This window comes from Mastomys coucha, unplaced genomic scaffold (genome assembly GCF_008632895.1).
Source record: "Mastomys coucha isolate ucsf_1 unplaced genomic scaffold, UCSF_Mcou_1 pScaffold23, whole genome shotgun sequence".
Lineage (NCBI taxonomy): Eukaryota > Metazoa > Chordata > Mammalia > Rodentia > Muridae > Mastomys > Mastomys coucha.
In genome coordinates this window covers 108498628-108524880 of record NW_022196906.1, presented here as the reverse complement: position 1 = coordinate 108524880, position 26253 = coordinate 108498628, and the positions used below count along the sequence as shown (strand labels likewise).

The window sequence follows — 26253 nt, the reverse complement described above, 5'->3', positions numbered from 1 at the left end:
CCCCCCCCCGCAAGCTTGGCCCTGGTTGGCCCATGCTCTGCCCTGAAGTTCTGACTGGGATCTTCACTGTTAGAATCCTCTGCTTATTCTGATCTGAAGCAGATGCTGTGAGCACCCCTCAGAGCACCCCTCGGACCACCCCTCTGGGGCCACTATCTCAATTTGCCTATGGCTCAGTGACATACAGACCTCTGGTTCTGGGCTTCGTGTGAAGTGTTTTTAGCTTGTTCTGACCAAGAGATTTTTTTCATCTTGGTTACCTTAAGAACCAGAAAGGTTGGGGTTGGAAAGATGGCTCAGTGGTTAAGACCTTGTACTGCTATTCCAGAGGACCCAAGTTCAATTCCCAGCACCCACTTCAGACGGCTCTATAACTCCAGGGAGATCCGATGCCTTTGGCTCCCTCTGGCAGCTGCACTCACACGCACCTACCCCCACACAGATATACAGACATAATTTAAAAATTAGAAGATGGCAAAGGCCAAGGCCGGGGCTGTAGCTCAATTGCTGGAGTGCTGGATCAGAATGCATGGAGCCCTGTGCTTTGTCGCCAGCACCCCATAAGATGGGGTATGATGGTGGATCCTGCCTTTAATCTCAGAACTCAGGTGGTAGAGGTAGGAGACTTAGGTTCAAAGTCATTCTCATCTACTTAATTCCAGACCAGCCTGAGCTACATAGGAGAGAGAGAGAGAGAGAGAGAGAGACAGAGACAGACACAGAGACACAGAGACACAGAGACAGCTACTATCTGAGCATGTTACTTGAGGAGACCAGAGGTCAAGAAGAAACCCAGTCTGGTGTGAGTCCCTGTGCTCGATGTGCCTCTTCTCCAGGCGTGATTCCTGCCGCCCTGTGCTCACACCTTCCTCAGCGCCTTGATCGCTGTTTAAGGCGTGTTTTTGTTTATTTGTTTGGTTTTTATCCAATCAGACAGGGTTTCTCTGTCTGTCCTAAAACACCTCTGTAGACCAGGCTGGCCTTGAACTCAGAAGTCTGCCTGCCTCTGTCTCCTGAGTGCTGGGATTAAAGATCTGTGCTGCCTCTCCTGGCTTTTTTTTTTTTTTAAAGCCATGTATTGCTCTCAACAATGCGCAGGAACAGCATACTCTACACCATGACTAGATCATCTCACTAAATGTTTTTAAGGAATGGAGAGAGTTGTGTCTTTGACTAGTAAGGAAACTGCCTTAAGATAGTATGAGCGCCAAAAGCCACACAGCCAGGGGCGGCCGCTCAAGTCTGCTTCCCACAGGTGTCCGCACCTTGCATCCCCCAGAACACTCATCTGCTTCCCACAGGTGTCCCCACCTTGCATCCCCCAGAACACTCATCTGCTTCCCACAGGTGTCCGCACCTTGCATCCCCCAGAACACTCATAATTCTGGCAGAGTCTGAACTTGCTAATGATTCAGAGAAACCGAAACCAGGGTGAGGCAAGATCACACACTTGACATTGATGAAAATCAAAAGGACAGATCACAAATGGCTTAGGGGCAGGAGTAAAGAGGCTGGAACTCTGGGACGTTCACTAAATATAGGAGCATGAAACAATGTAGCCACTGTAGGGACAGCCTGCACTAGCTCAGGAGTTATGCCACACAAGCATGGAGACTTGAATCTGTGACACACACATCACACACACACATACCACACACACACACATCACACACACACATACCATACACACACACACACATACCATACACACACACACATCACACACACACACACCATACACAAACATTACGTACACCCCCACACACATACACACACCACACACGCATACACACACCACACACGTATACACACACACACAGGCACATAAAATAGGAGCTACAGAACCAGCACTCCTGCTAGCCTAGGAGAAGCGAAAATATACTTACACATATTTATTCATTTTCATTGTTCACAATAGCCAGAAACTAGAAACCACAGACAACCTACCAAACCAAATGGTGTGTGAATTAATAACAGAAACAAAAAGTGCTACATTTGATGAGTTATTTTACAGAAAAAGAATGGGGAAGGATACTGAGTGATGGCACTCCATGTGAGCTTTGGAAACACTGTGCTAAGTGGGAGGGGCAAAGCCACCCACCAAAAGATCATGTTCTATGATTCTGGTCAGATGAAGTATTGAAAATAGGCAAATTCATAGACATGGACGAAAATCGGTAGCTGCTTGGGGCGGGCCGGGGCGGGGCAGAAGGAAGTTGGAAGTGACTGGTGATGGGTGTGAGGTTCGGGGTAGTGACTGAAACGGTTAAAAGTTGTGGTTGATGGTTAGACAACCGTTGAGATGCTACTAAGAGCCACTGGCTGGACTTCACACTTGAGATGGGAGTTAAGACTCAGCCATTAGAAGAAAAAAAAACTTACAGAGGCAGGGTTTTTTTTGGAGGGGAGGGGGGAGCAAAGAACACTTTGGACAGCCTCCAGGCATGGGACACCCACCTGCCCAGAGTGTAGGCTGATGGGCCAGTCAGTCTTCTGGTATTACCTGGGTGTCCTCCATGGGGCCAGCCAGAGCTGGAAGGGGACAAATGGTGTGTGCATCAGAGGACAGCTCTGAACTAGGAGTGGTGTGCAGACCTGTCATCCTAGCTACTCTGGAGGTGGAGGCAGGAGGATCAGAAGTTCAGGATCATGCATGGCTACACAGAGTCCAAGACCAGACTGGACTAAGACAGACCCTGCCTAATGGGAGGGAGGCATGGGGTCTACATACCTTGAGCTTCAGTGCTTCCAGCGTGTGGATCTCAGAGTTCGAGGCCAGACTGGTCTACATAGCAAGCTCCAGGCTATCCAAGGCTACATAGTAAGACTGTCTCAAAAAGAGCAAAATAAACAAAGATAGAGTAGTATCCCTGGAATCTTTTGTTATTATAGTTAAAAGTCTACTGAGACCTCATCCAAGTGTGAGACCTCATTTTCCAGCTCCAGACACAGAGACCAAAAGGCAGCAAAGAAACGCACAGCTGAGGTTCTGCACCCTCCTAACCCACTCCTAACCAGATGACGGGAAGTTACTTTCTGCTGAAAACTAAAGCAAATCTTAAAAATTGATAACAAGGCTGGAGAGATGGCTTGGTGGTTAAGAGCACTGGCTACTCTTCCTGAGGTCTCGAGTTCGATTCCCAGCACCCACATCTGGCAGCTCACATCTGTCTGTTGCATGTGTTTTATTCTTCCTAATAAAAGTGATTTGTTCATTGTGCATGCCATTCAGAACACAAAGAAGAAAGCACTCTCCCATCCTCTCTCCTCTAACATCAGTAAGAAAGAGAAACTCCTCAGGGCTTTGTGGAAGATACATACAGTTTTGGTGTTTTACAACAAAACTCAAAGGTGCTGGCTTCTTTCTGGCTTACCGAATGTTACTTGCTGTATGGCTTTTAAATCTCTGTGGAGTGCTTATCTGTGTATGTTTGTTCCTGGGTGTTTATGTGTGCAGGAACTTTTGTGTGTGTGTGTATGGACCAGAAGTCAGTCTCCAGTGTCATTAGGAGCTGTCCTTAGATGTCCAGCCTTGGCCAGGGTTCCACACTGTGACCTATAGCTTGCCAATTAGACTAGAGGGCTGGCCCACCTCCCCAGTGCTTGTCACTGTGCCTGGCCTTTTACATGAGTGATATGGGGTTAAATCAAGTCTGTGATGGAGTGTGAGGCAACCCCTCTGCCGACTCCACCCCTTGGCCCCTAGCCCCCCTTCAAGGCAGCATCTCAAGCACCGAGACTTCACCATGTAGCTGAGGATGATCTTGAACTCATGATCCTCTTGCCTCCACCTCCAGGGTGCTGAGATGACGGGATGCCCCTGCAGGCCCATCTGCAGTTTTGGGTTTTTTCCTACTGAGGTTTGCAGCCAGGCATGGAGGCACTGTGATTCACATTACAGCTTCTCCCCCTGCCTTACCTTCAAGTTCTCTGGCTTCCAGGCCTGTTTGTGGAACACAGGGCCATAGTGCCCTTCCTTGTAGAGAAGTCTTGTTGAACAAATGTGCCAACAGTTCATCAGGATCTATAGTATATCAGGATCTATCAATAGTTCATCTGCCTGCCTTCTGCAGAGAGAGAAACCAAGAGCTTTGTGCCCGTTGGAGATGGGTGGCATTGAACAATGTTTTAGACTGGCCTCAAACTCAACAGAGATCCACCTGCCCCTGCCTCCTGAGTGCTGGGATTAAAGGCAACACCATCATGCCCTGACTTTACTAGACTTTTAAAATATTATTTATTTCGTGTGTGTGTGTGTGTGTGTGTGTGTGTGTGTGTGTGTGTGTGTGTGTTTGTGTATCCACATGAACTCACATATGCACATGCACACACACATCTAAACCTAATCTGTACTTCTGGCCTCGAGATTTTCAGTGTCTACACATTAATGGCTTGTCCACAAATTTCAAGGTGACAAGTAGACTAGTAATCATAATTTTAATCATGGATTTGGCGCCTGGCATTCTGGAAAAGGAACGGCGACTAGCTAGTCAGTCGTGCTTTGAAATGTTCCTGTATTTAATTGATGTTGATGGTGACTGTGGAAAGTTCTAGAAGGCAGAGCCCCACAAGTAGGAGATTTCATGTCCTCCTGAAGAGCCAGGTGATGCGGTGCTGGGAACCACCAGCCAGAGGTGAGATAACACCACCTGGAAGAAGAGGGTGCACCAGGCCACAGGGCTGCATAGGGGAAAGGATGTGGGGTCCCCTATGGTGCCTGTGGTTGGACCTCTTGGGTGCCAACAGACCCACAGATTTTCTTTTGGTTTTAAACAATCTAGTGGGTCCCAGAGACCTCTAGGGCCTCCCTGCTTATGCTGGGAGTGGCACCCGGTTACCAGTGTAGTCTTTCAGATTCTGCTTATTAGAGAAGGCCTCTCTCCGTCTCCCCCTGCCCTGGTTTCCTGCCTGGTCCAGTGGCAGTGCATCTGTTTCCTCCCTGCCATCTGCCTACCTCCTGTGCCACTGGCCAACCTCCACCCTGGTTGCCCCCTCTGACCTGCCAGCCAGCTGCTGTGCCCTTTCACTAGCCTGGCTGCTCCCTGGCTGGCTACACTCCCTGCATCTCTCACAGGCCAGTGAAGGCATTCTGGGCTCTACAGAGCCTGGACCCAGCTGGGAGCCTGAGGGACTCCCAGAAGTGAGAGAACAAGAACACGCCTGCTCACCCACTCCACTCCACATGGGGTATGTGTAGCTGCGAGGCCCAGCCTCCATCAGACAGCAGGTCCCCTGGCTCCTGCTGGCAGTTAGCAAGGCTGAGATCTGTGGTGCATCAGCACTTTCTGGCGCTCTGAAAGGACAGCCATGAGACTCTGTGGAAGCTCTTTCTTCCTGCGGGGATGGACGGAAGACAGGAAGCAGGGGAGATGAGAACCTGCAGCAGGGCCTCGGGGCTTTCATTCCCACCTCCCTGAGCAGCTGGCTGCAACTCCCATCTTGCTTATGAAGAAGCAAAAACAAACAAATGAAAGCTTTCCCCACTCCACTGTAGAAACATGGCGGTTAACTAATGATGGGCTGAGTCCGAGCTGCTGAGCTGGGCGCTTTCTCCTGCTTCCTTGCTAAACTCTCAGTGCCTTAGGAGGTTATGTTCCACGCCCTTGTTCACGGATGAGTAGGGAAACTGAGGAGCTACGTCATCCATCCATGCCCTGGAAGCCATGACTGGGCCACGTCAGAGTCCAGAACCTAAGGTTTTTTTGTTTTGTTTTGTTTTTGTTTTTGTTTTTTGAGTCAGGGTTTCATGTATCAAGCCTCAGGCTTGCTATGTACCTAAAGATAAGCTTGACCTTTTGAACCCCCCTTCCTCCACCTCCAGAGTGCAAGATTACAAGCATAAGAGAGTTGTGAGTGCTATTTGATTAGCAGGCAGGCGCTTTACCAACTGAGCGGTCTTCCCTAGCCCCTGGCTGTGTGAGTCTTTTTAAATTTATTTTATTGTTTTTATGTATGTGTATGTGTGAGTGCCTGCATGAGTTTATGTGCACCACCGCAGGACCTCGGGTCCCCTGGAACCGGAGTCACAGGCTACAGGCAGTTGTGCGCTATTGTGTGGATGCTTGAATCCAAACCCAAGTCCTCTGGAAGAGCAGTGGGTGTTCTTAACCACTGAACTCTCTCTCCATCTCCCTGGCTGTTTAAGGTTTCCTCTCTCCCTTTCTTTTGAATAAACAAGCATTGAGATAATTATGACTTTCCCCATGTTAAAAACAAAAACAAAACCTATTGAATTCTGCCCCTGCATTTGAACCTGGCCAGGGCCAACCAAGGCACTTTTTCTCACCAAGCCTGCGGCTTTTGTGTATGGTGAGCAGGCTCCCCCAGGCCTACCCAACATGATAGACACAGCCTTGGGGTACCCCAGGGAGACACAGTCTTATGTACGTGCATCCTGAGTGATGGTGGACTTCCGGGCGCTGGTGGATGGCCTAGGATGGGGGATGGGGCATTATTTGTAAGTACATCCTGCGGTCCCCGAGGTGAGGGGCTGCTGAGTGCAGCTGGAACAGAAAGCGTGGAGGAATGAGTTCATAGCAGTGTCTCTAGCTGCGAGAGAGATGCCCTGGTGGATAGAGGGAATCCGGGCATTTGAGCAGGAAGAAATCGGAGCTGAGAGCTGTGGATTCCCTGCTGTGTTCTGTGGAAGCCACTAGAGCTGCCTCCTGTCCTTCTCATTCCCACAGAGGCTCTGCCAGGTGTGTCCAGACTCCACACTGAGGCAGATGCCACACGCTAGTGCGGCAGAGAACTGCACAATTGAATCAACATCTCCCTCTCTCTCTCTCTCTCTCTCTCTCTCTCTCTCTCACACACACACACACACATACACACACCATCATCTAAACGTTTTAAGTAAGTTGGTAGTTTGTGTCAAGCCATGTTCATAGCTATGCTGGAGCACATGCGGTCCACTGGCCACAGGTTGGGCACGTCTGACAGAATCCGATGCTCTGTGGGTATACACAGCTGCTGCGTGTCCCTGTCTGTGATCTTGGCTTGTCTGCTGCCTTCCCTAGTGTCCCTCTGCACCTGAAGCTCGAGGTGCAGATGCTCTCAGGACATATAAAATAAAATAAATTTATTTATTTATTTAGGAGACAGGGTTTCTCTGTGTAGCCCTGGCTGTCCTAGAACTCGCTCTGTAGACCAGGCTGGCCTCGAGCTTAGAGATCCACCTGCCTCTGCCTTCCGAGTGCATGTGCCACCCACTGTTCACCTTCTAAGACAGGTTCTCTGTCTGAACCTGGAGCTCACCCGCCAAGTGCGTCCCAGGAATCTGTCCCCACCCCCCCCAACACCGGGGTGACAAACGTGGACGGCCAGTACTGGCTTCTTCACACGGGTGCTGAGGATCAAACTCTGGCCCTCAGGCTTATGCGGCAAGCACTGTGCCGACTGAGCCATCTCCCCAGCCCCTTCACCACATTATTTTTAACTCCTTGTGACAACCTGAGGACATGACCATCGGCAAATGTGTCCTAGAGTACAGGATGTGATTGACAGAGTGGGGACTGTCCCTGTATCTCCCGCTGTTTCAGTTGGAAAGTTAGCCAGGCCACAGACACGCCTGTAGAGCAGTGCTGGTTTTGCTTTTGAGGAAAGGTCTTACAGTGTTGCCACAGCTGGCCTGGGGCTCACAATCCAATCCTCCTCCCTCCCCACCTTGTGCCACCATGCCCAGGGGTGACACTGGTTTCCCAAGGCTTCTTGGTCAGGGTGTCCTGTTCACTGCATGACACTTTGAGTAGAGAAAAGAGCTCTAGAGTAGGACACATGTGGTAGTCTAAATGAGAATGGCCCCTGTAGGCTCTTCTATTTGAAGGCTGAGTGCCTGGTTGATGGAACTGTTGGGGAAGGATTAGGAGGTGTGGCCTCGTTGGAGGAGGTGTGTCACTAAGGGTGGCCTTTAAGGTTTCAGACGCCCCTACCAGTCTAGTTGGCGCACTCTGGGCCTTGTGGTTGTTGTCTCACCACGTAGGGTTTCACCATGTAGGGTCTCCAGTGCTGTGCCTGCCTGTCTGCTGTCATGCTTCCAGCCATGACATAGCTGCATATGTCATAGACCCGCCCTCTGACGCTGCAAGCACGCATGCCCTCAGCTGAACGCTTTCTTTTATTAGTTGCTTTTGTCTAGGTGTCCCGTCACAGCAATAAAAAAGGACTGAAGGGTGGTCTCAGTGATAGAGAGCACCTGTTGTTCTTGCAAAGGATTCGAGTTCAATTCCCAGCCCCGACACAGAGGCTCGCCACCTCCTCAGGCACTAGGTATGGGTGTGGTGCACAGACATGCATGCAGGGAAAGCACTCATGTGAATAAAATAAATTTCAAAAATTGAGGAGGTAATTACGACAGCACGTGTGTCCTGATGGGGTTCCACAAGGCCACCCTCAGTGGTGACAGCTGTTCTGAGACGCGCAATGGCTTCTCTCACTTCAGCAGGCAAGCTTAGCTGTAACTTTCCACTCTAAACTTCTAGTTTGGGTGGGGTGGGATAATTTAGCAGAGTTTGTGGGAAGGAATAGCTCGCCTGGTCAGCATTAGCAGGCGGCCTGGTGTTTGCCCGTTCCTTTGTAGCAGGACCTCAGCTGCTCTGAGGCGTGTTTGAAAATGAGCTGTCAGATTTGATCTCTGAAAAGGGAAAGAGAGATTTTCCTCAGTGTTGAAGCCCCTGGTAAGTTGCCTGTGCTTCAGGAAGTAGCCCTAACTAAACTCAGTGTGAGGGGGAAAGAAGAAAAGAAAACGTGTGTGTGAGTGTGTGTGTGTGCATGTGAGTGTGCATGTGCATGTGAGTGTATGTGTGTGAGTGTGTGTATGTGTACATGTGTGCATGTGCGCTAGTGTGTGTGAGTGTGTGTGAGTGAGTGTGTGCGTACATATGAGTGTGTGTGTGTGCACGTGTGTGCATACATGAGTGTATGTGTACGTGAGTGTGAGTGTGTGTTAGCATAGCTGGCAGCCCTGGCGCCACAAGGGCTGAAGGAGGAAAAGAATATTGGGCTGGAGTCCACAGAGAACAAGGTTCTGCCCCCTTCATTTCTGCCCAGGGATACAGATTTCCAACTGCTGGCTTCAGAAGTGTTGGGGATCTTTTGTTAGAGAAGCCACGAGAGACTCGTGCAGCCCATTAAAGGCATGCAGTGCGGCCAGATTCTGAACAGTCAACACTGGATGCTGTTGGCATCTAATAGCTCTCCTTCTGGGCGGGCTTCCCTCATTCCCAGGAATAAGCCTGCTGGGCGCTGTGGCCAGCCCTCAGCCCCTTTGAGTGGCAGTTATCTCTCAGCCCCTTTGAGTGGCAGTTATCTCTCAGCCCTCTTGGAGTACATTATGGCCTTTGCCAAGAAAGCTGCACCTTGAGATGGCTGCTGCGAACCCAAGAAGAAAGAAAACACCAGAGAGCAGTTCCCAGAGGTCCTGAGTTCAATTCCCCCACATGGTGGCTCACAACCATCTGTAATGGAATCTGATGCCCCCTTCTGGTGTGTCTGAAGACGGCCACAGTGTACTCACATACATAAAATAAAAAACATTAATATCTTTAAAAAAAAAAAAAAAAGATGAGCTACAGGCCTGGGGAGATGACTCAGTAGATAAGAGCACTTGCCTGGAGACAGGAGTTCTAATCCCCAGGACCCGGGAGCATGCATCTGTAATCCTAGCCTGCCTCTAGAGGAGATGGAAGGCAGGGCTAGCCTTCTCTTTGAACCAGTTGAGAGTGAGTTACAGATAGTCCTGTCACTCACAGGAAGTCAAAAACACTGATGATGTTACTTGAGAGCCTTATCTTACTCAGGCTTCACCACAACCGACTAACATCCTGCTTGGGCCCCAGGGCTGCATGATCACACGTGGTCTCATTACTGAGTAGGAGTGGTCAGGTCTCCTCTTCAATCTAAAAACTTCTTGAATTAGAGGTGTGTACCATCACACTTGGTTTATGTGGCAATGAAGGCGGAACATGGACTCTGGGGCATTGTGCCAACTGACCTACATTCTCTGCCCTGTCATTTTGTCATTAAATTCCCTTTTGTTGTAGCATTACTTACAGAAGAGGTCAGTATAACCGTCTCCCATCTCTCTCCACCTGGTTAGTTTAAGACAGGGTCTCACTATGTAGCCTGAAACTCACTCTGTAGACCAGGCTGGCCTCAAACTCAGAGATCTGTCTGCCTCTGCCTCCCAGTGCTGGGGTTAAAGGCGTGCGACCGTCACAGGCAACCCACCGTATTATTTTCTGAGGCAGAATCTTTTGCGTGTGTCTGGATCTCACTAATTCTGCTTGACTGACTGGCTGGGCTCCCACCTCGTCAGCACTGGGATCACAGGTGTGCACGGATGCTTCGGATAGACCGCAGGTCCTTGCAGCTGTATAGCATGTACTTCTCTGATTGAGCCATCTCCCCAAGCCTCTCACTGTATACTTCTGTCCAATCAAACATCAGTTGACTGTGGTCCCGGGGAGTGTCGTGTGTCTGCTTCAGCCCAATCCACACTCCCACAGTTTACCACTGTCTTTGCAGTCAGCCTTCAAACTGAATAGTGTTCATCTGCAAAACTGTTTTGTTTACCCCTACTTTGCCTTCCCATATAAATTTTAGAATCAGTTTGTCAATATCTACCACCACCCTACCCACCCCCCAAAAGGCTGGATTGCTGGGTTTCGACTCAGGTTCATCAGGAGAAGCCTGGTGAACTGGCTTCTCCGTTCTGGGGAGAATCTAAGGTTAGTCCCTTAGATCCTAGCTTACAGAGTGGGTTTTGCTTTGTTTCTTATCATGGCTGGATATTGAAGTTTTTGCCTGTTTTTTTTTCTGCATCAGTTGACCAGAACTTAGGCTGCCTGCCCCTCGTGTCTGTTTCTCTGGTGTGTCGATTCAAATCATTTGAGCTATTAAACCAGCCGAGGTGCATTCCCAAGATGCCCCACCTTCCCATTCCTGCTCTGTTGCGGGTCTGAGGTGCTCAGATGTAGTCGGGACCGGGGCTCTGAAGCTGACTGCCATTCCTTCTGAGATGTTTGTGTACGAGGTCAGTCCACTCCGAGCTGACCGCCATTCCTTCTGAGATGTTTGCGTACGAGGTCAGTCCACTCCGAGTGGTCCTTTTCTCCTCTGTGCTTTGATTTGCTTTTTTAAAGCTTTTTTAGTTTTTAACCTGTTTCTTGTCTTGCCGTGTTAGGGGGTTAGAAGGAAGTCTTTGCTCCTGGTAGCAAGGTTTATGACAACCTTGACTGGCCCTTTTACGGAGGTCACCGCCAGCAGTCACCCTGAGGACTGCTGGCCTATGTCTGGTTCACCTGAGATGTGCTCTTCTAGGTGGATGAGTGCAAGCGTTATTGAGGACTGACCACCCCACTGCCTCCCAGGGTTTCCAGGCCAGGGGCAAGGCCGCCAGTGGAGACTGAAAAACTTTGTCTATTCCCCCCAGAGGCTTTGACAGCAACCAGGCAGCCTCAGAGTGACCCTGAGGGCCTGTGAAGGGAGCTTGTGGGGCTAGCCAGGGTCAGCCTTCCCAGGTTATTTTTAATAAAGTGGAGGTCATGTGGGTAGGGACCTCACTGAAGGGAGGCCTTTGTTTCCACAGGACTTACCAGTGAGAACCCAGACAAGGGCCAAGAGAGCCACCTTCCACTGTGCATGTCACAGTGCTTTGACAGTACTCAGATCTCAGACCCATCTTGCTTTCCTGTAAGGGGTCCTTACGGGCTTCCTGCTCCTTCACAGGCCTGTACAAGCTAGAGGCAGAGAGGAAGCTGCCCCCCTCAGATGAACGAGGTGGCCTGCGGGATTGAGGTGTGGGAGGACCTGGACTCAATTTGAAAATGTTGTAAAAATTCTGAGGAATCTGAGGGGGTGGGGTGGGGAGGTGCTGTGTGGCCAGTCCCATGGAATGGTGTTTGTGTACCCAAGGGGCTTCCTGCGTCACCGTGCAGCAGAGTCTCTGAAAACACCTGAAGGCTTTGAGGGACCCTTGCCCTCCCCACACCTGGATCTCTCCGAGACTCACTCTCCCTCCCTCCCTCTCTCTCTCTCTCTCTCTCTCTCTCTCTCTCTCTCTCTCTCTCTCTCTCTCTCTCTCTCTCTCTCTCTCACACACACACACACACACACACACACACACACACACACACTGGCTGTTACAGGAGCGATTCTCTAGATGTGGGGCCTGGCGATCAGACTCAGATCCTCAGGCTTGGCAGTCAGAGCCTCCAGCCTTTAAAACCTCTTGCCAGCCCCCGGCCCCGGCCCCAGCCCCAGCTTCTTACCCAAGGCCTGTCTTCAGGCGGCTTCGTTCCCCCCTTCCTGCTCCTCTTCTGGTCTCCACGGTGAGCAGTGGCTTTCCGTCTGTTCCCCGGGCCACAGGCCTGTCACCGTTCTTGTGTACTTGCTTGGTCACTTTTCATCCCGGACAATTCCCTCTCCTAAGGCTAGCGCAGGCTTGGCTCCAGGCTGCTCCAGGCTGCTTCAGTTTTTAATCAAGGCATCCCGCAGCCTCATTGTGGGACTCAGCGGGTACACACTTCTGGCACTTGCCCAAGGCTGGATGCCCGGTGTCTCACAGGGACTGACTAGCCTCTCAGATTCTCTAAGGATTTATTTCCCCACGATACTGCCGCAGCCCCAGCCAGCCGCTCTGCTGGGTCGCAATTTGTCCAACCTTCCTGAGCAAACTCCCTGGCAAAATGGAAGCCTTTTTGGGTGTTTGGCTTTTAAAATGTTATCATTATCATTCGTGTGTGTGTGTGTGTGTGTGTGTGTGTGTGTGTGTGTGTGTGTATGATGTGTGTATGATGTGTGTGCATGGGCATGTGTTCCACAGCTCACATTTGGGAGGTCAGGGGACAAGCACATGGAATCAGTTCTTTTTCCACTTCTTCCACGGGTTCTGGAAAAGGCGTCCATCATAGGCCTGCATCTGCACGCGAGTGCATCTCATCAGCTGATGGTTTTCTCGATGGAGTCTCAGGCTGCTCTCTAACTCAGTAACCTTGCCCTTGCCCCTCCAACTCCCCAGGGCTGTAACTAGGCTTGTGCCACCTGGTTTTATGAGGTGTTGAGGACTGAGCCTAGGGTCTTATGAGCACTGACAAGGACTCGGCCAACCAAACACACCCCAGCTCCTACATGGTTTTTGTTGTTTTGGTTTTAGTTTTGGCTCACTCTGTGGCACTGACTGAACTTGAAGCAATCCTTCTGCCTATGCATTATTAAGGGCATGGGCCACCAAGCTTAGCTTCAGTGTAATCTTACATCATGGATAACAAAGACTGTAACTGGGATGTCATGCGTACTCAGTGAATAATTATCAAATAAATGTGTTCTTGTTTCCATCCTAAAAGCAAGGGTAGAGTGGCCTTGAAGCTAACTCAGTCAGCTCTGTTGTGTAACAAATAGTTACAAATCCTACTGACACCCAGTAAGTACTTACTGCTGGCTGGACAGGCCTCTCAAGGGACAGCCCTGCATGTCATGAGCCTGTGCTGCTTGCTGTGAGTCAGGGCTGGCTGATGTTCCCTGATCTGGGCAGACATTAGTGGGTTAATCGGAATGGCTTTGCACTATCCCAGAGCATTTCATTCTAGATCCCGCAGGATGGTGGCTTGGCGTAAAAAGTGCGGGGCAGCCAGGGATGTAGCTCAGTCTGTAGAGTGCTTGGCTAGCACGCAGCAAGTCCTGGGTTCAATCCCTAGCACTGCGTAAAACAGGCATGGCGGTGTAAGCCTGCAGTCCCGGCGCTCTGGAAGTGAAGGCCGGAGGATCAGGAGTTCAAGATCAGCCTTGGCTACTTAGTGAGTTCCAGGACAGCCCGGGCTACACGAGACCTCTGTCTTAAGGGAAAAACAGAAAAGTGAGGTGTACTGCAGTTAGAGCAAAGCCATGATGACCAACCTTTCTCTGTGGCTGTGTATGTTGTGTGCACATGTTATACATGCATGTGCATGCATGTGGAGGCCAGAGGCCAGCCCCATAGGAATTGTTTCTCTCTCTCTGCCATGTGGGTCCAAGGGGCTGAACTCTGGACATCAAGCTTGGCAGCAGTCAGCTTTATCCATGGAACCATCTCACTAGCCCCAGGAGAGGCCACATTTAATGTTATGAAGTAGGAGGTGTAGAGCGTTTGGTGCTAGGTCCCACTTCTCCTATGGAAGCATCCAGGGGAGAACAGAGGATGCTGGAGGCCGACATGTCTTCCTGATGCTCCTGAATGTCACTGGTGGCCGTCATTTGCCTGCAGCAGAGCTCAGCTCTACAGGCCTGGCCTCCAGGCAGCAGGTGGCTCAGGGCTCTCACCCACCCAGGGCTGTGGCTTAGAGAAGGGGATTTACCAAGCTGTTCTCAAATGGTCCCCTCCACAGGGATGTTATGTCACTCTCAGGTTTCCTGCTACATCAGCTGCAGTTCAGCTGAGACCATCGCAGTGGTGTCTCTGGCCAAGAGACATTTGAAGGCAGCTGCAGATGTCTCCTGACAAGTTCCCAACATTGTCCTCTGAAAGAGTTCAGCTTTTTAAGCAAAGAGTCAAAACACAAAACCCAGAACAACTCATGCATTACTTTCAAAACATGTCAAGTATGGGTGTGTATGTGTGTGTGTGTGTGCGTGTGCGTGTGCGTGTGTGTGTGTGTGTGTGTGTGTGTGTGCATGCAATTGTTTTATTTTTATTTATTTACTTATTTATTTATTTGAGAGACAGGATGTCACTATATAGCTCTGGCTGGCTTGGAATTTGCTATGTAGACCTACTTTGCTAGAGAGATCTGTCTGCCTCCCAAGTTAAAGATTAAAGGCATGCACCACCATAGACCAGGACCTGTTTTAAGAGTGCCTGTTCTGGGGCTGGAGAGATGGCTCAGCAATGAAGAGTGCTTACTACTCTACTCTATCAGATAACTCGAGTCTGGTTCTCAGCCCCGTGTCAGGCGGCTGGCTCACAATTATCACGGACCCCAGCTACAGGGGGTCCAATGCCCCTGGCTTCCTCGGGTGCCTGCACACACATACACCCACACATAATCAAAACTAATAAAAAATAAATCCCTGGGGACTGGAGAGATGGCTCAGCGGTTAAGACCACCGGCTGCTTGCCCTTCCAGAGGTCCCGAGTTCAATTCCCAGCAACCACATGGTGGCTCACAACCATCTGTAATGGGATCTGATGCCCTCTTCTGGTGTGTCTAAGGACAGCAACAGTGGACTCATATTACATAAAATAAGTAAATCTTTAAAAATCAATCAGTCAATCAATCAAATCCCCTAAAGGTGCCTATTCCTGGGCTGGTCCACACTGGCTAACGAGAAGGTTAGATTCTCTCGGAGTAGGCTTTTCCTGAAGAAGGGCACATGCAGCAGAGTGAGGGCTTAGGAGATGGCTCATTCAGTCAAGTGCTTGCCAGGCAAGCAGGAGGGCCTGAGTTTGGATCCCTGGAAGCCGTGTAAAAAAGCTGGCCATGTACATGAAACCCCTTGGATTTACTGCCAGCCAGTCTCCATGAATTGGAAGCTTTAAGTTCAATGGAGAGATCCTGTCTTTTTTTTTTTAAGCCTACAGCACCCAACATTCCCAGGTGGTCTCCCATCCAAGTACTAACCAGGCCCGACCCTGCTTAGCTTCCAAGATCAGGAACCTGTCTTAGAGGATATGAAATGTCAACTTCTGGCCTCCACACATGAGTCACACACACACACACACACACACACACGCATGGACACAGATTTCAGTGTTACTGCCTACAAGATGGACTAGTTGGACTAATTAGTAACTCTGTGAGCCTCAGTTTCCCTCTATGAAACAAAGGATGACTTTTGTCTACCTGGCAGAGTTCTTCAGTGCTTCAGCTGGACCATGCATGCCACATGCCAGTCAATAATAACTCAGTGTCCACTCACTGGCAGGGACAATGGATGAGTTACTATCTTTGCACTCTGAAGCAGATGACTTGATTTTAGCTGACATGCGCACCCTGACGTCCCCTGCAGGTACCTTCAAAGCCCCCTAGCCAATTAGTGTGGGAATAACCTGGATTGTTGCAGCGCATCAATTCAGGCTTGACACAGGGACAGTTCAGATGGCTTCCCGTTTGCCCTCCTCCTCCTGGGTGCCTGGGCAGACGTGTACCAACATCTCCATATCTGCCATAGGTCACCCTGCTGATTGCCTTCATCTGTGTGCGAAGCTCCTTTCCGATCGACTATGGCGCCCACAGCTTCTTCGAAGTCGTCACCATGTGCGACCTGATTATGATCCTCATCTTTTACCTGGTCCACCTCTTCCGCTTCTACCGTGTGCTCACCTGCATCAGCTGGCCCCTGTCGGTAAGAGGGAGGCCTGGCCCCGCTGTTGAATGCAGGAATTGGAGCATGGCCACCTGTTTCTTCCTGTCTGCCCATTCCACATCTCCAGCCATCTCAGCTGCTTCATCCCCTACTCTCCGGTGCTTTCATAGACATCTCTGCCTGCCTCCTGAGGGGTTTCTCGGGCTCCCTTCCCAGGCTCAGAGGCCCGGAGTTCTTCTCAACATTCATCTGCTGTGTGTGGAGCGTAGGAGGGCAAACCTTGCGAGAAGGAGCTGGTGAGGATGGTGATGATTTATGCCCCTGGGTACACGGTTGGGAGAGCTCAATGGTGACACCCAGTGGCTGAAACACACTGGCAGAGGCCGAGAAGATAAGTCAGAAGTTTCGAAGACAAATGTCTTACTATGTAAACCAGGCTAGCCTTGAACTCAGAGAGATTGTGTGTGTGCTACAGCACCCGGCAAATATACTTAATTTTGTACTTTGATTTCTACCTAAACATAAAGGCCCTCTGTCTCTTTGTAGTTTTTGTTTTTGTTTTTGTTTTTGTTTGAGACAGGGTTTCTCTGTGTAGCCCTGGCTGTCCTGGAACTCACTCTGTAAACCAGGCTGGCCTCAAACTCAGAGATCCACCTGCCTCTGCCTCCCAAGTGCTGGGGGATTAAAGGCGTGCGCCACCACTGCCCAGCAAGGCCCTCTGTCAAGTCTAACAGAGATTTCTTAGGATCCACCATGTACCAAATCACATGATCCGCAAATACTGACGGCACACTTCTTCCTGGCTAATCTACATGCCTTCCATATGATTGCCTTGCCTTATACAGAATTAGCCAGAGTGGTCGGACATTGGATAGAAGTGGCAGGAGAAGGTGTCTTGGCCGTCTCTGTGAGCACTGAAGGGAGGCAGTGTGTCTTCCTTGCGGGATATGAGGCTGGGCATACGTGTATGAGGGCATAGATATCCCTCATCAGACTGAGAGACTAATCTGTTGAGTGCTTTTATTTTATTTTTTAAAGATGTTAGACTTGGTGGTTTCTCACTTTTAGCTTTTTAGGGTATTCTGTTGATGTTTGTTCTATTCTGTTTTGGTTTATGCTGGATTAAACATAGGACCAGAGGCTCTGGTGGTGGTGCACGCCTTTAATCCCAGCACTTGGGAGGCAGAGGCAGACGGATTTCTGAGTTCGAGGCCAGCCTAGTCTACAGAGTTCCAGGACAGCCAGGGCTACACAGAGAAACCCTGTCTCGAAAAACAAAAAACAAAACAAAACAAAACAAAACAAAAACCAAACAAACAAAAAAACATAGGACCAGAAGACTCTACAAACTGATCTAAGAACCAGGCAGTTCTTAGTGAGTAACTCTGCTCATCCGAGAAGCCTTTCTTTGTCTCCCTCCATTGCCTGCCCAGCATCCTGTTTCTCCAGTGTGGCTCTTCCTGACCCAGCTTTCTACACTGCTTGCCTGTGAGACACATACACGGTCCGCTGGTCCAAGAGTTCCGAGGGAGGGAGGGCTCCGTGTCTCTCTCCCCTCTCCCTCTCCCTCTCTCCCTCTCTCTGTCTCTCTGTCTGTCTCTCTCTGTCTCTATCTCTCCCTCCCACCCCCCGCAGCAGAGCGAGCACTCACTCCACCCACATGTTCTCTTCTCTCACCCCGGCCTCCAGGAACTTCTGCACTATTTAATCGGCACACTGCTTCTCCTCATCGCCTCCATAGTGATAGCCACCAAGAGTTACAACCAGAGTGTCCTGGTAGCCGGAGCGGTAAGATGTTTTTAACGACCAATTCAGATTTCAGATAGCCCTGTCTTCCTGAGGGGAGCCAGGAAAGGGGTTGAATTGGGAGCCTCTCTTCTTAGAGCTCATACTTCCCTCGATCTAGCCAGCTACTCTCTCCAAAGAGCCCGACCCTTGGGCTTATGTTAGAGAGTCCAGGAAAGCCGACTTAAGGGGCTGTTGACAGACTTAAATAGCTACAGCAGTTCTGGACCTGTATCCCTTATAACCAGTGCTTATATCGTGGTGGGTCTCGGTCCCCATGCATACTCTGAGTATCTATCTACTCATGGCTGGCTTTTCACTGCAGAGAAGTATTGTGGGGGGGGGGGGTCTCTTTTGCTTCTAGAGGGATGGGTACCGTGATCAACCACTGAAGTCTACCATGAGTCCCTTGTCTCTTGTTTTCTTTGGGGTCTTACTGGGTAGCCCAGGCTAGCATAGAATGTACTACGTAGCCCAGGCTGGCCTTACACTCATGCATCTGCCTCCCTTCTGCCTCCTCCTGAGTGTTTGGGTTGCAGGAATGCACCACCTGCTCAAATTCCTTAAAAAAAAAAAATTTATGTATTCTATACAGAATTTTATGTAGCCTAGGCTGACCTCAAATACTTTTTTTTTTAATTTTATTTATTTAGTATACAGTGTTCCCATGCATAGATGCCTACATACCAGAAGAGGGCACCAGATCCCATTATAGATGGTTGTGAGCCACCATGTGGTTGCTGGGATTTGAACTCAGGACCTTCGGAAGAACAGTCAGTGCTCTTAACCGCTGAGCCATCTCTCCAGCCCAAATCTCAAATTCTTTATGTAGCTGAGAATAACCTTGAACTTCTGTCCCTCCAGCCTCTACCTCCCCAGTCCTGAGATTATAGGTGTGTTCCATCCATGCCCACTTTAATGTGGTGCTGAGAACTGATTCTATGGTACGCAGGTGCTCCACCAACTGAGCTCCATCCTGGGCTCCGTTTTTAGTTTTCACAGCATTCAGACCCAGGAAGGGCATCCTTTACCCTTTCAGAGGTTAAAAAAGATTCCAAGGATCGAACCAATACCATGTCCAGCTAGCCAGGATGTGGGCATCCATTCATCCATTCCAAGTATGCATATACATGTACATATATGGATACATAGCTGAAATATTTTTATGTATTCATTATTTTATTATTATTTTATTTACATTTCAATTCTTTTTGAAAGATTTATTTATTATTATAAGTAAGTACACTGTAGCTGTCTTCAGACACCCCAGAAAAGGGTGTCAGATCTCATTACGGGTGATTGTGAGCCACCATGTGGTTGCTGGGATTTGAACTCAGGACCTTCAGAAGAGCAGTCAGTGCTCTTACCCGCTGAGCCATCTCACCAGCCCTACATTTCAATTTTTTTTTTAAAGATTTATTTATTTATTTCATGTATGCAGACACTCCAGAAGAGAGAGTCAGATCTTGTTATGGGTGGTTGTGAGCCACCATGTGGTTGCTGGGAATTGAACTCATGACCTCTGGAAGAGCAGTCAGTGCTCTTAACCACTGAGCCATTTCTCCAGCCCACATTTCAAAATTTTATCCCCTGTCCTCATTTCCCCTCCAAAAACCCCCTATCCCATCCCCACCCCCCTCACTAACTCACCCACTCCCGCTTCCCTGGCCTGGCATTCCCCTACACTGGGGCATCGAGCCTTCACAAGACCAAGGGCCTCTCCTCTCATTGATGTCCCGCAAGGCCATCCTCTGCTACATATATGGCTGGAGCCTTGAGTCCCTCCACGTGTACTCTCTGGGTTGGTAGTTAAAACATTTCTAAAAGGTCCATCGAGGCTTGTGATTTATGATTTATGCCCCTGGCGTTCCCCTCAGACTGACTCTCTGCCCTGCTTATGATTTGGTAACTTCATATCTGAGTGGCCGTTAGTCCAGTACTGATTTGCTACAGACACGCAGGCAAGGAGATTTTGTGGTGTTTGTTTTAAGGTCTGGTGTCTTGGGGTTCAGGCTGGTCTCCAACTTAGTAAGTAGCCAAGGGTGACCTTCAACGGGAGATTCCCCTGACCGAAGCTCTCCACTACTAGGATCTCAGGTGCACAGCACCACATCTGGTCTGTGTGGTGCTGGGGATGGAGCCCAGGACATGGTGATGCAGGCTTGGCAAGCTGTGTACCCCCTGAGCTAAGACTTTTAAAATTAGTTTCAAGGACTGTGTGAATTTCACTTACAAATATCATCAGAATTCTCCAGACCGTGGCCTGTCAGTGGGTTTGCCCCTGGAATTTCCCTCAGACAGACTGCCTGCTCTGAAGGTCCATGGTATGGGGACCCAGCATCACTGCAAGAGGGGTGGCCAAGCCTGTAAACAATGCTGGCCCAATGCACCTTCCACAGTGCCCCTCGTGCTCCATGTGGCCTCTGAGGAGGCAGGTGACTGACACCTGAAGGTTGGCACCTGCCAGCCAATGGTGCATGGAACAAGCGTGCACACACACACACATACACACACACCACAGACACACGTACTGTGTTTCAGGGCACACAGGAAGAGATTCCCACTGGGTTTCATAATCAGGTCACACATAAACTGTGTCAGCCCAAGATCCTGAGCCCTAATGGCTAACATTTATCACCCCACAGGGAAGCCAGGAAAATAGCAGAAAATGAGGTCCCTGTTCATGACAGGCCCATGTGACGATTAGCAAACAAACAAGGCACTGTGGTCCAGTCGACTAGCATTCTGTATGGATGTAATAATAAACTGTTCAATTATGCAGTAGAGACAGTTGGGGACTGGGCTGTAGTATTGTGCTAATTGTGCAGAATAGACAATGGGAGGCAAGGCCTGGTTCTAATCGGCTAATTATGTGGCTCAGACAATCTGTACAAAGAGAACCAAATAAAAGTCTCTGGGGTATGGGTTGCTCGGCACAGCGGAGAATCTATAAACGAGGAGCTGGACTTGAAAAGAATAGCAAACTTGACCGGAAATCTACCCTTCCTCTGGCTGCTCCTGGATCACACCATCCAGTGTCAATACTAGCAGTCTAGCAGAGCTTAAGTCCTGGAGTCCACTGCCCGGGGTCAGGCCCTGTGCATGGCCCTGTTATGCTGGGGTCTTAAGCAAAGGAGATGGCTTCCTGTCCCTCTCCCAGTTTAGCTGTGAAACTGCAAGGGCAGGGGTCGGGGGGCACGTCCTTGCCTTGGGGAGTTGTAGGCTCAAGGAGTCAGCTGCCTGAAGGCTTAGAAACCCGGCAGGTATGTAGTTACTCAACCTCCACTACACTGTCACAAGGAGGGTTACAGGGCCACCAGTCTCATGGTTCCCAATACACGGGGTGGCGGGGGAGGAGGGGGAGATGATTACTCTCCCTCAACCACCTTTGAGAACCCTGGCAGGTCAAGGTCAACCCTCTTCAAGCCTGTCACTAGACGGACCCTGGGAAGGGTAGGAGCGTGGCCTCAACTTATTTTTACTGTTACCATTTAAATACACACAGACATAAAGCTGAACTCCAAGGCCTCAGTTCTTGGCTCTTACATGGCTATAAAGCTGACAGAGACAAGAAAGGCACTACCAATGAGACCCAACATTGCTAGCCTTATAGTCCATCTTCTGAAGGCTCCAATTTTTAGATCCAAATTAAAACTTACTGTACCAGCCAGGCAGTAGTGGCACACGCCTTTAATCCCAGCACTTGGGAGGCAGAGACAGGTGGATTTCTGAGTTTGAAGCCAGCCTGGTCTACAGAGTGAGTTCCAGGACAGCCAGGGCTACACAGAAAAACCTTGTCTCGGAAAAAAAAAAATTTTACTGTACCAACTTTCACATTTTTATTGCTTCTGGATCATCAAGACCCAGTGGCTTGCCCCAGCTAGGTTGTAAATATAAACCCAAGCATAGGCCTTGGAGTCACCTAAATCGATAAGGACAATGCCAGAGACCCACAGACCTGGCTGCTGGGCCTGACCAGCGCACCAGAGGCTGGATCTCTCAACTTCCCCTCTGCAACTAGAAGGCTAGGTGGCTAGGTCACATGGCTCCCTGGCTTCCTTCCTGGAACAGAGAAGAAAATCAAAGAGATGGCCTTGTGGCTGTGAGCTTCCTCCCCTCTCCTGACACAGATCTTTGGGTTCCTGGCCAGCTTCCTCTGCCTGGCGAGCTTGTGGCTGTCTTACAAGATCACCTGCATAATGCAGTCATCAGGTAAGCCTGGATCATCAGAAAACAGGGCCCGTGGGGTGGAGGGGAGGGCTTGTCCTTGGCTCAGCATCAAGAGCTGGAGTGGAGCAAGAGGGCAGGGGACAGAAGGAGGAAGGGTGGGGCCTAAGGCCCCTGCCCTCCTACCCATCTCTAAATGCCCAGGGAAATACCCTGGGATACTCCAAGTATGACCACGCATGACTTTGAACTCTTGGTCCTTCTCCCTCTACCTCCCACGTGCTGGGATTGATTATACAAGCATTTCCTTTTTTCTTTTTTCTTTTTTAAGGTTTATTTATTTTATGTGAGTACACTGTTGCAGTCTTCAGACACACCAGAAGAGGGCATCTGGTCCAATTACAGATGGTTGTGGGCCACCATGTGGTTGCTGGGAATTGAACTCAGGTCCTCTGGAAGAGCAGTCAGTGCTCTTAACCGCTGAGCCAGCTCTCCAGCCCAAGCAGCATTTCTTGAAATAAGCTTTCTGTGACAATAAGAAAACTCAGAACTCTTACAAAATGCAGGCAAAGTTTTCGTTGTTTTGCTTTTTTTCTTAAGCAGAGTCTCACTATGAAGCCCAGCGTAAGTCTGAAGTTGCAGACCTGCTGCTGCAGGCGCCTGAGGGTCACCCGTGTGGCCATAAGCCCAGCACCCAGAAACTGTACCTGGGGATCTCTTCCCAGTACTTCCTCTCTGGAAAACATAGCATGCAAATATGCTTATATAAAGAAAACTGGGACGGTAGGGGGGCGGTGGGGAGTCTGGTTAAGAGCACTGACTGCTCTTCCAGAGGTTCTGAGTTCAATTCCCAGCAACCACATGGTGGTTCACAACCATCTGTAATGGGATCCAGTGCCCTCTTCTGGTGTGTCTGAAGAGAGTGACAGTGTGCTCATAGACATTAAATAAAGAAACCTTTTTTAAATATTTAAAAAGGAAAAGAAAACCAGGGAAGGGCATGGTGGCACACACCTTTAATCCCAGCACTGGGGAATCAAAGCAGAAGCAGGTGGATCTCTGTGAGTTTGAGGCTAGCCTGGTGATAGCAGGCTACAAAGTGAAACCCTGCCTCAAAAGACAGAACCACACCCGCCTTTTTCTCCTTCCAATGTCTAATGTTCAGACAGTATCTTTCTCATATTTTCCAGGGATGGGATCCTACTTAGTTTTAGAGTTTTGGTTCTGCTTAATGTTTTGTTACTAGATGCCACTGTAACGAATGCATTGTAATTAGAGTTAACTCTCATACTCGTCCTTGGTTGCTTTTCACCCTTAAGTTTTCTTGGGAGCAGGGGTGTGGATTAGCCAGTGTCTACCTGTATGACCCAGACTGGCTTTTTTTTGAACTTGTGGCAGTCCTTTTGCGACAGCTTCTCAAATGACAAGTGTACACCACCACACGATGCATGTTGTGTTCTTTAAAATCCGCAAAAGCGTGGAGTTTGTGGTGCATGTGGGAGGCTGAAGCAGGCAGACCCTCAGGTCAAGACAATTAGAGTATATTCTTTACAGTCCTGTCAAACAAAACCACACACACACACAATTTGGAGCCCATGGCTTCTGAGTGCGTTCTATTCGAGGCGAGGTAACCTCACTCTCCATTTCTCTCTCAAGATGCATCTGCTTGATGAGGCCACAGCCTCTGGTCCCCTCCAAAGGAGCCGCAGGATGTAGGTTCGCCCCAGCAGGACCCTGGGCATGGCTGTGGACTGTTCAGGTGACCAGGCCTGTGCCTTTCCTGCTTTGCCAAGACCCTGGGCTCCTGGGCATCAAGCATCTACACCTCCTTCCACCGTCTGCTGCAGAGGGCATTCCTCCATTCTGGGATTTTAGCACCACTCAGGTACCAAGGACTGCGCTGAGCACAGTGGAGAGACTTCTGGATCCGCGGCATAGACACGCCTTTCTTCACACCCTCAAGACCGAGACCACCTAAAGTCCTCACAGAGGCCGCAGACCCTAATTTATCTGGCCTGTCAATCTGGCCTTGGAGAGTCTCTATTCTAAGTGAGGAGCCAGAAGAGACATTATGTGGTCATCCTGTCTCTCCTGCCCCTATCTCTGCCTTTGTCACTGGGGGAGGGGAAGGGGGGCTGGAGGTTGCATGGTTTTTAATAAAATGTCAATTACAGCAGGCTTTCTTTCTTTTTTCTCTTTTCTTATTTTTAGGGGGGGAGGGGGAGGTTGTTTTCAAGACAGGGTTTCTCTGTATAGCCCTGGCTGTCCTGAAACTCACTCTGTAGACCAGGCTGACCTCAAACTCAGAAATCCGCCTGCCTCTGCCTCCCAAGTGCTGGAATTAAAGACATGTGCCACACTGCCTGGCCCAGCAGGCTTTCTTATTGCATGTAACACTAGGCCTTTCTATGCCAGTTTGATGTGGACTCCTTGCTAAATGCCCATTTCCCTTTCTCCCTACTAGGGTGGCTTCAAACTAAACTATGCAGCAGAGAATGACCTTGAACTCCTGATTCTCTTGCCTCTACCTCCCAAGTACTAAGATTACAGGTGTGTGCTCGGACACCCAGTTGTACATGGTGCTGGGGATGGAACCCAGGGCTCCATACATATTAGGCAACCACTCTACTAACCAAGCTACATCCCCAGTCACACACATACTTCTCATCTTACTTACATAGTTTTAGGTTGGCCTTGAACTTGCTTTGTAGGCAAAAGTGACCTCTGAAGTCCTGGTCCTCCAGCCTCCATGTCCCAAGTACTGGGAACCTAGCTGTGTGCCACCACGTCCAGCTTCACTTTTTGTTTTTCTGTTTTGTTTTGTTTTTTTCAAGACAGGGTTTCTCTGTGTAGCCTTGGCTGTCCTGGAATTCACTCTGTAGACCAGGTTGGCCTCGAACTCAGAGATCCACCTGCCTCTGCCTCCCAAGTGCTGGGATTAAAGGCATGTGCCACCACCACCCGGCCCAGCTTCGCTTTTTATATCCTGGACCTTAAATGCCCTTCCAGTTAGGACGTGGGATCTGGGGTAATTTTCAGGAGCACCCTGGGACTCTGAAAACCAGACAGGATACTCATAAGAAATTAGTGAAGTCAGACATGGTGGTGCATGCCTTTGATCCCAACACACACAGAGGTGGAGGCAAGCAGATCTGTGAGTTCGAGGCCAGTTTGGTCTACAGAGTGAGTTCTAGGACAGCCAGGGCCACACAGAGAAACCCTCGAAGGGGCAGGGGGAGGGGGAGGGGAGGACGAGGAGCTAGTACTCCCAAAGCAATGAGGCATTCACTGCATGTGGCAGGGAAGCTGAGGGGAACAGCAGTGACAGAGTAGGCTCAGTGCGTTGTAGTGGCCACCTGGGCTGTGGCCAGCAGCTCCAGGTTGAGAAGAGGGGGCCCTAACTGGGCCACCTCTATCCTCCATTGTAGCCAGCGTGGTCCCTGAGCCTGACTGGGTCCTGGAGGGGAATGAAGTAGGGAGAGGCTGTCTGTAGCAAGCTCTGCTACAAGAGTAGCTCTGTGGGACTCAGAGAGATGGAACTGGCTGGCTTTGAGGCCCTTCGGAAGCCACCAACCTTGGCCAGACTAGCAGTGTGGCCTGCAAGACTGAAGAAGGAAGCCAGGAGAACAGGAGACTGACTGTGGTGCTTGGCTGTCTCCTGAGCCTGGACAGGACAGCAGAATCCACCAGGTTCCTTCATGAGCGTTGACCAAAGGTGGGAAACCCACCTGGAGTCTGCTTGTTCCAGGGGTCCAAAGAGTCTGATAACACAAGGGACAAACTTCTACACGTTTAGGGTCTTCAGGCCCCTGCTCTACACCACCACCTCCCTGATTTGGATGTGGCTGACTCATGTCCTGTTAACCTAAGGAGGAATTGTGGGACTACAGACATGCAGTCCATGTATGGACAGGCAGTGCATGTATGGACAGGCAGTGCATGTATGAAGTATGTGTAGCCAGGGCCGCCCACAGGCAGTGCATGTGTGGAGTATGTGTTAGCCAGGGCCGCCCACAGGCAGTG

At 49.9% G+C, this 26253-nt stretch overlaps 1 protein-coding gene across 2 annotated transcripts in view; it reads left to right on the top strand.

The window, feature by feature from the left end:
- Cmtm7 (CKLF like MARVEL transmembrane domain containing 7) overlaps positions 1–24406 on the top strand; it is a 26286-nt gene extending 1880 nt beyond the window's left edge. Inside the window, exons 2-5 of one of the 2 annotated variants that reach the window (XM_031344400.1) lie at positions 16144–16317; positions 17968–18066; positions 22194–22275; positions 23887–24406. In XM_031344400.1, the coding sequence (XP_031200260.1) occupies positions 16144–16317; positions 17968–18066; positions 22194–22275; positions 23887–23900 (369 nt within the window). In that variant the 3' untranslated portion in view covers positions 23901–24406. Of the gene's footprint in view, positions 1–16143; positions 16318–17967; positions 18067–22134; positions 22276–23886 lie in introns of those variants that run through there. The other variant, XM_031344402.1, reaches the window with a different exon arrangement.
- The last annotated feature ends 1847 nt before the right edge of the window (positions 24407–26253 follow it).